At 42.1% G+C, this 12,783-nt stretch overlaps 2 protein-coding genes across 4 annotated transcripts in view; both read right to left on the minus strand.

Annotated features, from left to right (window-relative positions):
- Positions 1 to 1,446: 1,446 nt before the first annotated feature.
- Positions 1,447 to 5,105, minus strand: urp2 (urotensin II-related peptide). Its single transcript, XM_069145483.1, has 5 exons — positions 4,492 to 5,105; positions 3,219 to 3,551; positions 3,002 to 3,036; positions 2,402 to 2,558; positions 1,447 to 2,117 (listed from the first exon to the last, which is right to left on the minus strand). The coding sequence occupies exons 1-5, from the start codon at positions 4,556 to 4,558 to the stop codon at positions 2,086 to 2,088; spliced, it is 624 nt and encodes a 207-aa protein (XP_069001584.1). The 5' UTR covers positions 4,559 to 5,105; the 3' UTR covers positions 1,447 to 2,085.
- A 2,950-nt stretch (positions 5,106 to 8,055) lies between these two features.
- The window catches only part of LOC138195820 (calcipressin-1-like), an 11,992-nt gene continuing 7,264 nt past the window's right edge, over positions 8,056 to 12,783 (minus strand). For all 3 annotated transcript variants that reach the window (XM_069145503.1, XM_069145504.1, XM_069145502.1), the window contains 3 exons: positions 11,823 to 11,996; positions 10,559 to 10,718; positions 8,056 to 9,374 (listed from right to left, as the gene is read on the minus strand). In XM_069145503.1, the coding sequence (XP_069001604.1) occupies positions 9,178 to 9,374; positions 10,559 to 10,718; positions 11,823 to 11,996 (531 nt within the window). In that variant the 3' untranslated portion in view covers positions 8,056 to 9,177. The remainder of the gene's footprint in view (positions 9,375 to 10,558; positions 10,719 to 11,822; positions 11,997 to 12,783) is intronic.

Consider the following 12,783-nt stretch of genomic DNA (forward strand, 5'->3'; position numbering starts at 1 on the left):
GCGCCTCTGCTCGGCAGTAATGCAACAAACAGGTTCTCCGAAAAAGAAAAAGAAAATCCAGTTAAAGGTTTTCTAAACTATTTGAACAAAACAGAACTTTCTCGTTTCGCTCGCTAGTTCACTAAAATCCTGTTTCTTGTGGGTTTAGCTTGAAAAGAGAGTCTAAAACGCTGGGAACATGGATATTTCTTTTGAGGATGACTTAGAAAAAACAAGTGGTCATAGTTCTTCATTTGAAATATTGGCGTTTTATGTCGTTTTTAGTTTCATTTGTCATCTGGAGAAATCGGTTGTCATATTGCCAAATGTATTCATAAGATTCACAAATTTGCATTTACATTACATATACAGAGCTTATGGAAAGAACTGTCTGAACACTGAATCAATAGCTGAAATAATTAGTTCTCAATTATAGTCATAATCAGGCTAGTCAATTATTTTAATAGCCCATCACCGACACCATACTTTGAAGGCTTTATGCACATAATGGAATTAAGTTTAAATCTAATATTATAAATTCGGCGTTTGGCGAAAGCCATACGTGTTTGACTCTTTACTCAAATAACGCGAAATGATCGCGAGTGCACGTTTAACACAGGAGACACACAAAGCATATGCAGACTCGCACACTCGTCACCGGGGCGACGCAGCGGTGGTGACCTCTGCGACAACCCCTTCTGAATGTAATGATCCCGAGTTTACACACCCGGGACGGCAAACACCCACGGCTCGATTACCATAGAAACTTTTAAAGCAAGAATGTCCCGCTGTTCATTCTGCAGCGAGGCTGATGCGGCCGGGTAAAGCCGCCCATCAAACACCATTAAACCGTAGAGTTGGAGTTCAAAACTCGATGTGTCTACAGTTTCAGAGATAAATGAATTACCTGAGGGGAGGGGGACGGGGTGTCATCGTTCAGTGTCTCGTCTTTAAGTTACTGTATAAGAGCGGTGCCGCTGTAGTGTTAAACTGTCTTTCTGTAAATAAACAGTGTTACATTACAACACTGGCAAAAGTCTACCATAGTATAAAAGAGATAAATTATGTCTAATTAAAAACCTATGGTAGCTTGGCAGTGCAAGACACAACACACACACACAAAAAAAGTTAAAAGAAAAGTTGAAAAAACACATTTCCCCCCTCCAAAAAAAGTCCAATTAAAATTTCACAAATTTACAAAACAGAAAATAGATTGTTGGCCAAATGTTTTTTTAAAATGGTGATTTTGTTTTATTTCTTCTGTTAAAACAGATATTGTCCTTCAAGTGTAATAAAATGTATAAAAAGAACAAGAACAGGAATACAAGTATGTAGTTTTAGTGTAGAGTTGAAATAAAGTAGAAACTACTGTTTCTCGAACATTAGGATATTCAATAATGAACAATTAAAGAGAGTTTAACTGTGGAAAAATAAATCAATCTTTATTGTCACAGCTTATTTGCCATGCTTAGAGGTGAACTTTATTTAAAAGTTGGCGCACACATACAAAACGGACATGTCTGTCTTCAAATGGAGAAAAAAAAGGGGTTAACAAGTGTTTGTTCATGCGCCCGGGCCACGAGCACACATCGTTGTCTTCGATTGGTCAGTCTTGTTAATTAACGAGCGAATGAAAAGGTCCGAGTCGAGGTTGGCGCCGGCCTGGTTTTGAGGTGGCGCGAAGGCTTTCCTGATGCCACGGCGACAGTCTCCTAGCACTCGGAGGTCAGGGAAAATACAGGAAGGAGACGGACACTATATTCGTTCTAACGAATTCAATCGACTAGGCAGTTCTTTGATGATTTGGCCTTTCGCTGGCGACAGCGAAAAAACACCACCATACCCGGCTAAGACCTCAAATGTTTATTTAAAATGCGCATTACACATCCCGTTGTCTGCTCGGGAAACACCCGACAATTTATGAGGTGATTACCCAGATGGATTATCCACACCGCTTTCAGACGTTTGCAATGTGCTTGGAAGATAGAACTAGGTGGGACTGAAGTGTTCAGGGCATTTCTTTCGACTTGGAAAAGTACTGCACACGTTGGAAGAGATGATGGTCGGAGTTCTAGAAAGGGATGGTCGGCACTGGCTTGGAGGAAGTCAGTTCTGGGAGCAGTACTTCCAGAAACACACTGTGGAGGAAAGAAAACACTTGGTTAAAGGGCATTGAGGTCTTGACGGGGTATATTGATGACTGTGCTGCCACCGTTAAGGAGGAGAGTCAGGAGGGGAGTGGCGTTTGGACCGACCAAAAGATGTACCATTACAGAGCAGAGTTATGACATTAATTCAGCTTGAATAAGGGACCACATTGGCTCAAAGGCCCAAGTAGGTTCGGGGTATTGACGATGAACCCGTCCCGTCTAACTCCAACTCAAAGGCACCTGGCAGAAGGTGACCCGTTGACTTCCTTCACCTCTTTTGTTGGGCTTCTTGGTCTGCGGCGGGAGGGACTTCCTGAAGTTTCGACCGGTGAGGCTCGGGACGACATCTCCGCCGGCTCTGGACGTGGTGCCGTCTCCCGCCGCCGGGGCCGAAGTGGTGCGCTTCGTCCCCCCGTCGGTGGCAGGGAGCTTCAAAACAACAGGAAGGACTAATGAAGGCAAGGACGCCAAGACTACCCACATCCTTCGTAAACCACTGCAACTTCAAAAACTTTATTGTTTTATTGCTGTATCATTACATTATTACATTCAGTCACTCCCGGCTCTGAAAAATGAGGCAGACGCGGAAGCACCTTAAGCTCGCGATACCACCGAGTGCCACTAGAGGTCGGTTCCAAAAAAAAACCCTCCATAGACTCCCATTCAACTAGTCTCATAAAATTCTCAGTCAATAAAATGAGTTATCTCGGTGTTGTTCGCTAAAGTCGTTCCTTCTTATTAGTTTAGTTTTTATTACTTCATGCTTGATGTATCTGAGCCGTAAATGCACTTCAGGCACGATTAGCAGAAAATAAAAAACCAGGCGGCAAAAGTAAATTCTTGAAGGGCACATTTTTTGGGGGTGAACTTACCAATTTACTTTTTCTTCCTGGATTTCTGCCATTTGCTGAAATGAAGAAAAAAAGAAAAGAAAAAAGAGTTTTAAGTTAAAATATCTCTGATGAAGAGCAATGGGTTTCACGTGGAAACCAACCAATTCTACATAGTCTCAGGGAACACAAGGAATAATACATAGAGTAAGCAAATGTTACATCACGTCAGGAAGTGAAGTAAGAAGAGCGTCTTCACCTCGTGGCATGATGGTGATCCGTGAGCTCATCGTGTTGTTGAACGCCCTGTGCAGCTCCTCCAACGCCGAGATCATCTTCAGCATCTTGGCTCGTTTATCCAGGCCGGTGGTGTCGGCGGCGACCTTCGACCGCCCGGGCCCGGCCCTGGCGCCGGCGGCGATCGTCCCCGGAGTGGTTTTGTCGGCGGATTTCGTCGTCCCGTCCGGCACGGCGGCTTTGTTGCTCGGGAGCCAGCGTTTCAGGGTGAGGCTCGGGCTTCGCGCCGAGGACTTCGACGGAACGGCGGACGCGACGGTGGCACCCAGGAAGGGATCCGGCCGTTCGACGGAGCCTGTGAGAAATAACACGAGTGCACGAACACGGCAGGGAAAAAAATCTTTTAAATGTAATCGTCGAAGCCATTCCTCAGAAGCTTGCTGACCAAATATTACTTTCTTGATCCGCCTTCTAACCCTTCCTAGAAATACCGTGGTCCTGGGAAATACCGCAAGAGATGTGGCCGTGAATTTCAGAGCACAAAAAAAACGTAAGTAAAGGATTTTTGTACTGGCTTTTCTCTTTTTTTTTTCTAACGATAGCCTCAAAAATAATGCCGATTCGACAGTCGGTCGTGCGCAGCATACTCAACTCAAGCTGAGTCACACCAGCGACGGTTGAGGTCTTGTTTTTGAGGATGAGTTGTGTTTGGGAAAGAGTGCGGTTCCAATCAGGAGATAAGCATTGAAGGATCATTTATGTTCCCTGGTGGAATATAAACACAAAGCCGAGGATTACTGGGCGAGCTATGCTGGTTTAAACGGCGTCAACAAGTCGGTGAACCACGAAGGGCCTTTAAAGTGCAGTTAAAAACCTTCAATTAAAAACCTTCCTATCAACCGATCGTTCAGAGACTACGTCATGTTCCGTTGATCGTGCCCTGACCTTAAATACGGATTTAGTCTCGGCGGTTCATTTACATAAAGCCCACGCCATTGGTGGAGGGAAGTACATGGAAAAGATGGTACGCGGTCAGAAGTTTATTAGCCACAACTCGGATCTCGCCCTGCCTTACAGATGCCGCGCCAAATACCATCGAAGATGTTGGCACAGTTGTTGGCAGAACTTTATCGAGCGTTTGCTAGAATGGTGCCATAAACGGAGGTAAGTGTGAGGTGGCTTTACACAGCGGGCCGATTTCGCGGACCGCCTTGAAAAGCGCCGCCCTCGCCAGAAACCGAGACCGAGCGATGTCCGCGGCGGGAACCAGCGGATATTTCAACAGGCCACTTTACCTCTGTCGGAGGGTGCCGCCTCCACTCGCGTCCCGAGGATGGCCAGCAGCATCACGACCACCTTCATCCTCGGCAGGAACGGCTGAGCTGTAAAAGCCTCGCGGTTGGTGAAGAGTCCGTCAGCGCCGGGGGGCCCGGTGGGTCGAACCAACTCTCCTCGGAAGTCAGAAGCCGTTTCCTTGAGAGCACTTCTGGCGTTCCCGAGATGCTCGACACGTCCGTTCAACACCTTTCAGACTTTCTGTTGAAGTCCTGCCGACGGTGTCAAAATAGCCTGAGACGATTTTCACCTTGGTCAGTGCAAATAAAATCAAACGGCTCGCTCTAGCACTTGCGTTTCCAAATTTCTGGACCGCTTTTAGGGGCTCGTCCTTTGAAGTTCTGCCGACTCGGGAGGAAATACTCGACGAACTCTACTCTGACGCGACGCAAGAATTCCCTCGTGTCGGGAACAAGAAGTTCCGAAGTTGTTCTCGTTTTCTAACCAGAGTTTGGCATTCGTTTTACTTTAGCTCCATTTCCTCGCAACAAATTCCCAACTAAACAACTTTTTCTTCATCTGTAAAACAAACAGAGTCTCTGTGCTCGTATTCCATGGATGCGCCTCTTAAAGAAGGCTTGTCAAGCGTAGGTTCCGTTCCCTATTACCGTCGACCCAATCTCGCCTTTATAAACCTGAGTTTGCCCCCAAATGTCTGACCGATCGCTCAACGTCAACCAATGACCGACCCGAAAGACTCCCCTTGGCCCCGCCCCCCACCCCTCCGCCACCATCTTCCTCGACGGATCAGTGACATTTGGGGAGTTTGGCGACGAGCTTTGTGTGCTCGGGTGTCGGGCTCTCTTTTTGTGAATGTGTGTGTGTGTGTGTGGCCTCGGCTGTACAAGCAGTGATAAGGCGGTTCTTAATATGTTTGCTCAGGGGCCACAGAAAAAGAAAGGCCCTCTGACGCATGAGGGCCTGGAGTCACACTGACTGGACACACACACACACACACAAAGCTCGCAAATACAACATTCAAACACAGAAAACGACATGACAAACTCATGTACGCACACACACACACAATCCTGGGGTCAGTTTGAACTCGGACGAAAGGTTGGAAGACACACACACACACACACACACACACACCCACACACACACACACACTACGAGGCTTGTAAAAAGAAGCGTGGGATGCACATCAAAGGGCACCGAAAGGGTGAGAATTCGTGTCCTAATGACAAAGAACCCCGAGAAGTTTTTTTTTTTTTTTTTTTTTTCCGGGGCTTTTCTTTTGTCGTTCATCGTGACGACCGATCTCTCAGACCCAAAAAGTTGACGGAATGACGGTGGGACACCTCGCAATTAATCCGCCGCAAACGTATGGCAAACCAATTCGGGGCTGAGTCGGGGAGTTGGGGGAGCGGGTGGGGGAACAAAAATACAAAAGTGGTAAGAGCGATAAGATGCGTCAGTTGCCGGGCAAAGAGAATTCAGCTCGAGAACATCCACTCATTCATTACCGCTTCCTGTCCGTCCATCCGTCCGTCCGTCGAGCTTCGACGCCAATAAAAACTGTATGTGTGTGTGTCCATTTTATTCATCCCTATTCAAACCCTTTTCCTTCTTCAATGCCGAAAAACTGTTGGAAATACATCAAAGCTTGAAAGGTTTCCGGTTAAAAAAAAACAAAACGGGATATTTGCAGTATTCTCAGGAAAACCTCCAAAAAACGCGAAAAGTTCACTTTAATCAAATTGTTTGATTATTACTATTTTGACGGTGAATTTTCCTACAATATGAAACCATTTTGATTACATATTTCATTTAGTTGTATACTGGCAATATTAGGCCACAATTTAACTTCCTTAGTATGATAGTGATGCGTTTATTATTAATATTGCCTGATTAAATGATGTATAAACCAATACCTTCGTTTACATGAACACACATAATAAATGATTCCAGACAGAATCATTAAGTGCTTTCTTAAGTGGTAGTTGATACTCATTACTATATTTACGAATGCAAATAGCACCCATATTAAAGTAAGGCATAAATTGACACCTTAATTTACATTAATAATTAATAAATGATTATTTAACCATTAACCAACTATTAATTAACTTTTTGTTCATGGTTAACACTGCATTTACTAATGCAAATAGCACTGTTATTAAACATTAAATAAGGCATAAATTGACAGCTTAGTTTACATTAACACCCTTAAACTTTTAAAAACGCACCTATTTTTTTAGCCCTCTGCTCGAAAATTGCATACCCATAATAAAAAGAGTAAATCTCCGCAACCACAATAAAAAAATACTTAAAAATAATAAAGGGATCACTTGTGAGATTTGTTCAGATGTGTAAATATCAGTATATATGTCCATATTGTAATAATAGTTTTGCTAAATCTTCTCCCTGGCCCCCAATTGGGGGTTTCTAGGGCTTAAAGGGGTTAATAAACACATTTAAAAAAAAGAATAAAAAAGAAAAGAAATCCCACCTCCTGCACTTCTCTCCACAAACAGCAGAGGGTGCTGTCGCTTCTTAAGTGGAAAGAGCGTCAGGTGAAACAAGAGGACGTCAGAACATAGGTTTTTTTTTCTAATTATTGTCTCCCAGAGTCATTAAAAATTCCAAATAAGAAAGTAAAAGAAGCCTTTTTGTGGAACTGGTTGTTTGAATTTAGAAATGGAAAAAAACAAAAACAAAAAAAACTCATGGTCAATTTGAGGTTGGTTTTTTTTAAGCTTTAAATTGGAGTTTTTATTAGCATAGAGAGAACCAAAATAATAAAAAAAAATTCAGATCACGTTTTTTTTTTTTTACTGAGCAGCTATATCTAAATGACAGCAGCGATTATGATGCACACAGAACAATGAACTGAATTCACAGAGACGTGAAATTAAGATGGTCAAATATTTATTTGAATGGCAACAATGTTAATCTTCTTCAAAGTAAATGAACTACTTGTTAAAAAAAAAAAAAAAAAATGGTGGCCCAAACATTTCTTCAGGCAAAAAAAAACAACAACCAAGAAGCCTGTAATAACTAATAAAAATGACAAATAATGCCAGAAGTCTTTTCACAACTGTACACCACCTGTGTAGCGGTCGACCAAAACAACAGCTGTTTATAGATACTGTAGATTTTCCATGTAAACTGCCGTTTTAATTGATATATAAATCGGACCCTTCATCAGTTGCTGGAACTATAAACAAAAAAAAAAATTTAAAAAAAATGTACAGCTTCTTTAATCCAGCGAGTGTTCTCATTCAGAATCGTAATGGAGATCGAAATTGAAGACAAAAAGACGAAGTTGCAGCTCTGAAACGACGTTCATTTCATTTTTTAACCCCCCCCCCCCCCTCGTCGTAACGATGCAACGTAAAACGCTGAGGGCAGCAGTTTTAATAACGCGACTCGACCCGCGCGCCTGGCTTTTCCGGTTTTTGCGAGCAAAATATAAATGTGACGAGATATGAAACCGTAGGCAACGCTTGTACAAGGCGTCGTTTCAAAATGGGGCTCACAGTGCTCTAGTTCAATCTCTCTCCCCCCCCCCCCCCCCCCAAAACACATTTGCTTTCTCAACGGATGCTATTTAGCCCGTGTAAGACCCTAAAAAGGTCGTAAAAAAAAAAAAAAAAAAAAAAAAAAGATACAAGGGATCAACTGCTTATCGGAGCCGATATTTCCCGTTTTTACGATTATCTGTATATATATATATATATATATATATATATATATATAATTTTTTTTTTCATTCAATTGAGTCCCCCGGTCTCCCGCTTCATCTCCGCTCAGTTCTAAAAAGGGTCGATCGTGCATTTTTCTGCGAGTGCAATAAATAGCCGATATTGCAATATACCTTCACGATAACGTTACGTTTATTTATTTAGAGTCAGTTTTTGTGTTAGAATTCGTCATTCCAAATTTAGACGTTGCTGACGAATGCATAAATCGGTTTCATCGGCGTCCCTTCGATTACCGGCGATCGGCGTCGGCCCCCCGAAAAAGGACGCGTCGGTCGATCCCTACGAGGTACCGCCATCGCTGTTGCGAAAAAGCCCTCAGATTAATCGCGTAGCTATCGTCTCACATGATCAATTGAATTGGGGGAAATCGAATGAAGTTAGTTCCAAACTCTAAAATTAATAGTCTTGTAAACTATCTGCACCAAAAGTAGTCATGATAAATTAGTTGTTTATCATTTTGTGTGCAAAATATCACCACAACCCCCCCCCCAAAAAAAAGTCTTCCTGCACGGTAGGGTAAGCATTATGATTAAAACATGAGCAAACATGATTTTCCCACACTTCAAAAATTCATATTTCCTTTTTAGTTCAATCCCTAAAATCTCCCCCAAAAAACACATCATCGCGACGGTTTTTTTTCCTTTTCTTTCGAAGTAGGAAGTTCGTACGTCCTATCTTTCCCGCGGGACTTTAAACGCACCTTTTTCGACATCGTGTTTTTCTTTCTCCCGTCTTGTGGAAAAACGCTACGTCTCTACGGGACTTCTTTCTCAAAAGTCCCTTCGAAACCTTCATTTAAAAAAATAAATAATAATAATAATAAAGACAAAAAAAAAAAAAAAAAAAAAAGCTCCGAGAGCACGTTCGGGCTCTTGACCACAAATCGCTTCGGGATGAAACGTTACGGCGGCGGCGCCCCCCGGTGGTGGCCGTCGCTCACTGCTCGACTCCCGGCGTGTAGTCGGGGCGTCGGGTCTGGACGATCTTCGGCCGCGGGGGGCGGGCCTCGTCGTCCCGGTCGCCGCCGCCGCCACCGCCGGGGGGGGCGGGGCGTTCGTCGCCCTCGTCGTCGCACACGTGGATGACCACGCTGGGGGTGGTGGGCGTGGCCGTCTGGAGCTCGTACTTTCCCCCTGAGAGTCGCAGAGCGGAGAAGACGGCGCCGTCAGTTCGGAATTTGGCCGTCGCCATCTTGCTAGTTCGGGTTTTTTTTGGTTTTGTTTTGTGTTATCCTATTTTCTAATTAATAAACGGGATTATTTTCCACCTGGCCAGAAAATGAATAAGACTTTAGCTTATAAACCCAAATAACTTTAATTTGAATTTTATAAGTGAATGGGAGTCTATGGAGGCTTTTTTTTTTTTGGAGCCGACCTCTAGTGGCGCTCGGTGGTACTGCAGCGTCCGCATCGATTTTCAGAGGCGGAAGCTGCGTCCACTTTTATATACACTATTATATTATTGTCTTAAAAACAGGTGAACATTCATTACGCAATGTTTACGAGACCAGTTGAACTCTGCGGAGGCTTTTTTCGGAGCCGACCTCTAGTGGCGCTCGGTGGTACCGCAGCTGAAGGGGCACTCGTTTTTTTTTTAGAGCCGGAAGCTACGTCCACTTTCGTGCACACTACTATATCGTTGTATTAAAAACAAGGGGAAATGAATTTGTTAAGACAGTAGTCTCAAAACTTTTTTTATTGCTGATTTTAGCATGCTTATTCTCAAGCTGCGTTACTATCAAAACGACGACTCACCTTAAAATGATCTGGGTTGGCCACTTCCTGTGTAAACTATGAGCTTTAATTGCTGTTGATTACCATATATCGCGGCACTCTTCTAAGCAGAACTGTGACAAGATGAAGATAGAGAATATCAACTTTAGGCCAAGCACTGATTGGATTGTGCACCAGGTTTTCGAGCACTAATCGCGAAAGAAAGAAACTGCTGTTTGTTTGTTTTGTTTAACTTGTTGCACTGTTGTTTAGTTCAATTTAATATTATTGTTTATTTGCGTTTAAATTGTATATAATGTGCATTTTAACATTTTGTTGCATCTTTTTTTACGACCTCTATTTTATATTATGCAAGTTATTGCTTTGCCCTGTACATGCTGAAACAACAAAATTTTTCCTTGCAGGATCCATCCATCCATCCATCCATCCATCCATGTCTATCTATCTATATATCTCTATCCATCTCTCTCTCTCTCTATCTATCTATCATGTATCTATCTAGATGTAATATGTCATTCTTCAAAATTCAAGGATGTTGCGGGATCAAACAGGCGAACGGGGGTTGAAGGGATGTCGCTACGTACCGGGTCCTAGTTTGGAGATGGCGCACAGCAGGTCGTAGTTGATGACCGGCGTGGCGTCCTGCGCCTGCTCCCAACCGACCGGAGGGGAGGCGGGGGGGGAGATCAGGAACTGCTTGTCTGGCTTGGGGGGCTCCAGACGAGGACTTCCTATGTGGACAGACTGCAAGACAAGAAACAGCATCTTTACAGCTGGCTGGCTGGGTGGGGTTGGGGGTTACAATTTGCAATTTTGAATGGAGGTGTGGTCATAAAAATACATTTTAAAAAAAGTTTTCAACTGTAAAAAAAAAAAAAAAAAAAAAAAAAAAAAAAAAAAAAAAAAAATAGAATGACATTTATAAACCAAATGAAAAACATGACATCGATTTTGTAAAACCAATAATTATTGAAATAATTCAAAGAAATAATAAACATGAATAATGACTGACGATACTCGCGTCGTCAAACGTGACATCATGAAGGGAAAAAGAAAAAAATAATAAAGGTCACATGACAAACTGTCATTGAAAAAAAAAAAAGAAAGAAAAAGAAATAAAAAAGGTCTATGTAAATAAGCATTTTTACAATGAATGAAAATGTAATGCCAGAATAAGAATGAACAATTTCCTAATAATGCAAGAGTTGAGCCGTGAGGTCATTTACGCGAATGAATGTATTCACCACAGTAGATGCAAACGGTGCTTAAAAAGGTCCCTTTTAAAAAGGAAAATCATAGTAGCGAGAAGAAAAGAAAAAAAACAAAAAACTGGAAAACCACATTGTCATTTGTTGCTGCATCAGCATTTTCCCAGCATGCCTTAGTCATTTCTTGCTAACTTTTGAGAATGAAGCAAACCAAATTCAAATCCAAGCGACGGGCGGAAGTTATATTTCATTTTTGTTAACGTGTCTTAACGTGTGTCCCCCCCACCCCCCACCGTGGGATTAACAAAGTCTTAAATCTAATCTTACCTAAAACCTTTTATAGTGTGATGAAATTGTAACTTCTTTTTTTAAAATTTTGAACTGAGTTTCAAGTAACACTTTTAAGTGTCTGAAAAGTGTTCAAAGATCAACTCCCAGGAAAAAGCTCCTTTGCTTGAGAGCGTATTCGATGGTGTAACAAAGCAAAAAGGGTTGACAGAGAATTTATTCCAAAAATGTGAATTTGCTGAGTAGGCGCAATTTTTTCCAAAAACACAAAAGGAGAGGAAAACGGCGACGGAAAAAAAAAAAATACAATGTATACACAACGTGATGGATAGTTGATGCAGATGTGAACTACCTGGGCGAAGTAGAGTCTCATCTCTTTGCCGTTGAAGTCGGTCTTGTGCAGCCGGAGCCTCGCCTCGGCGGCGGCTGGTGCGTTGCTGAAGCTGATCCGGACCCGGCGGAAGGACTTGAAGTACTGGAAGCGCACCTCCGTGTCGAACGAATGGAACAAGGCTTCGAAACTGGCCTGGAAAAGGAAAAAGAAAAGGGGAAAAAAAAAAAAGGGTGGCAAATTTAGAATTTAATTTTTCTGATTTTTTTTTTTTTTTTTTTAATTTTGAAACAGCCGAGTTCATTAATATAGACACACTTGGGACACCTGCATATCTGAAAGGATGGATACTACGGAAACACACGCGCATATTGGCCCAACATCCTCAAATTGCAAAAATGAGAAAATTGCAGGAATTAGTTATTAAAGTTGCAAATTCAGAGAAAAATTAGATTTTTACGGTGGATTTTCAAAAAAAAAATTGTGATCTAATTTGCATGTTTTTTTCCCTGTAAAATTGCTGGAATTAGAAAAAGTTGCAAATTCAGAAAGAAAAATAAGATTTTTGCGGTGGATTTTGTAGCTTTAGGTCATTTTGTTTGCGTACAATTGTAGCAATTAGAAAAAGCTGCAATCCAGAAAGAAAAATTTGATTTTTTTTTTATTTTTTATTTAAAGCATTACCTGATAAAGGAATAAAAATGCAATCTAGTCCGATGATAATAATCCTGCTGTATATCAGCAGAAATATTTTAGTTCTAGTCTTTTTTTTTTTTTTTAAGAACCCGTTGCGATATATAAACTATATATAATATCCACTGACTGCATATAAAAGTGGACGTAGCTTCCGGCTCTGAAAAATGAGGCCGATGCGGAAGCTGCAGTACCACAGACCGCCACTAGAAACACACCAAAAACAATGAAAATAAAATAATGCATCCCTGTACCATCGCGAATGCTAGCTGTGCGGCTGATAACAAGC

The sequence above is a fragment of the Embiotoca jacksoni genome, unplaced genomic scaffold, assembly GCF_022577435.1.
Source record: "Embiotoca jacksoni isolate LCO1_2020_lvr unplaced genomic scaffold, fEmbJac1.0.p SCAF_126, whole genome shotgun sequence".
Taxonomy (NCBI): Eukaryota; Metazoa; Chordata; class Actinopteri; family Embiotocidae; genus Embiotoca; species Embiotoca jacksoni.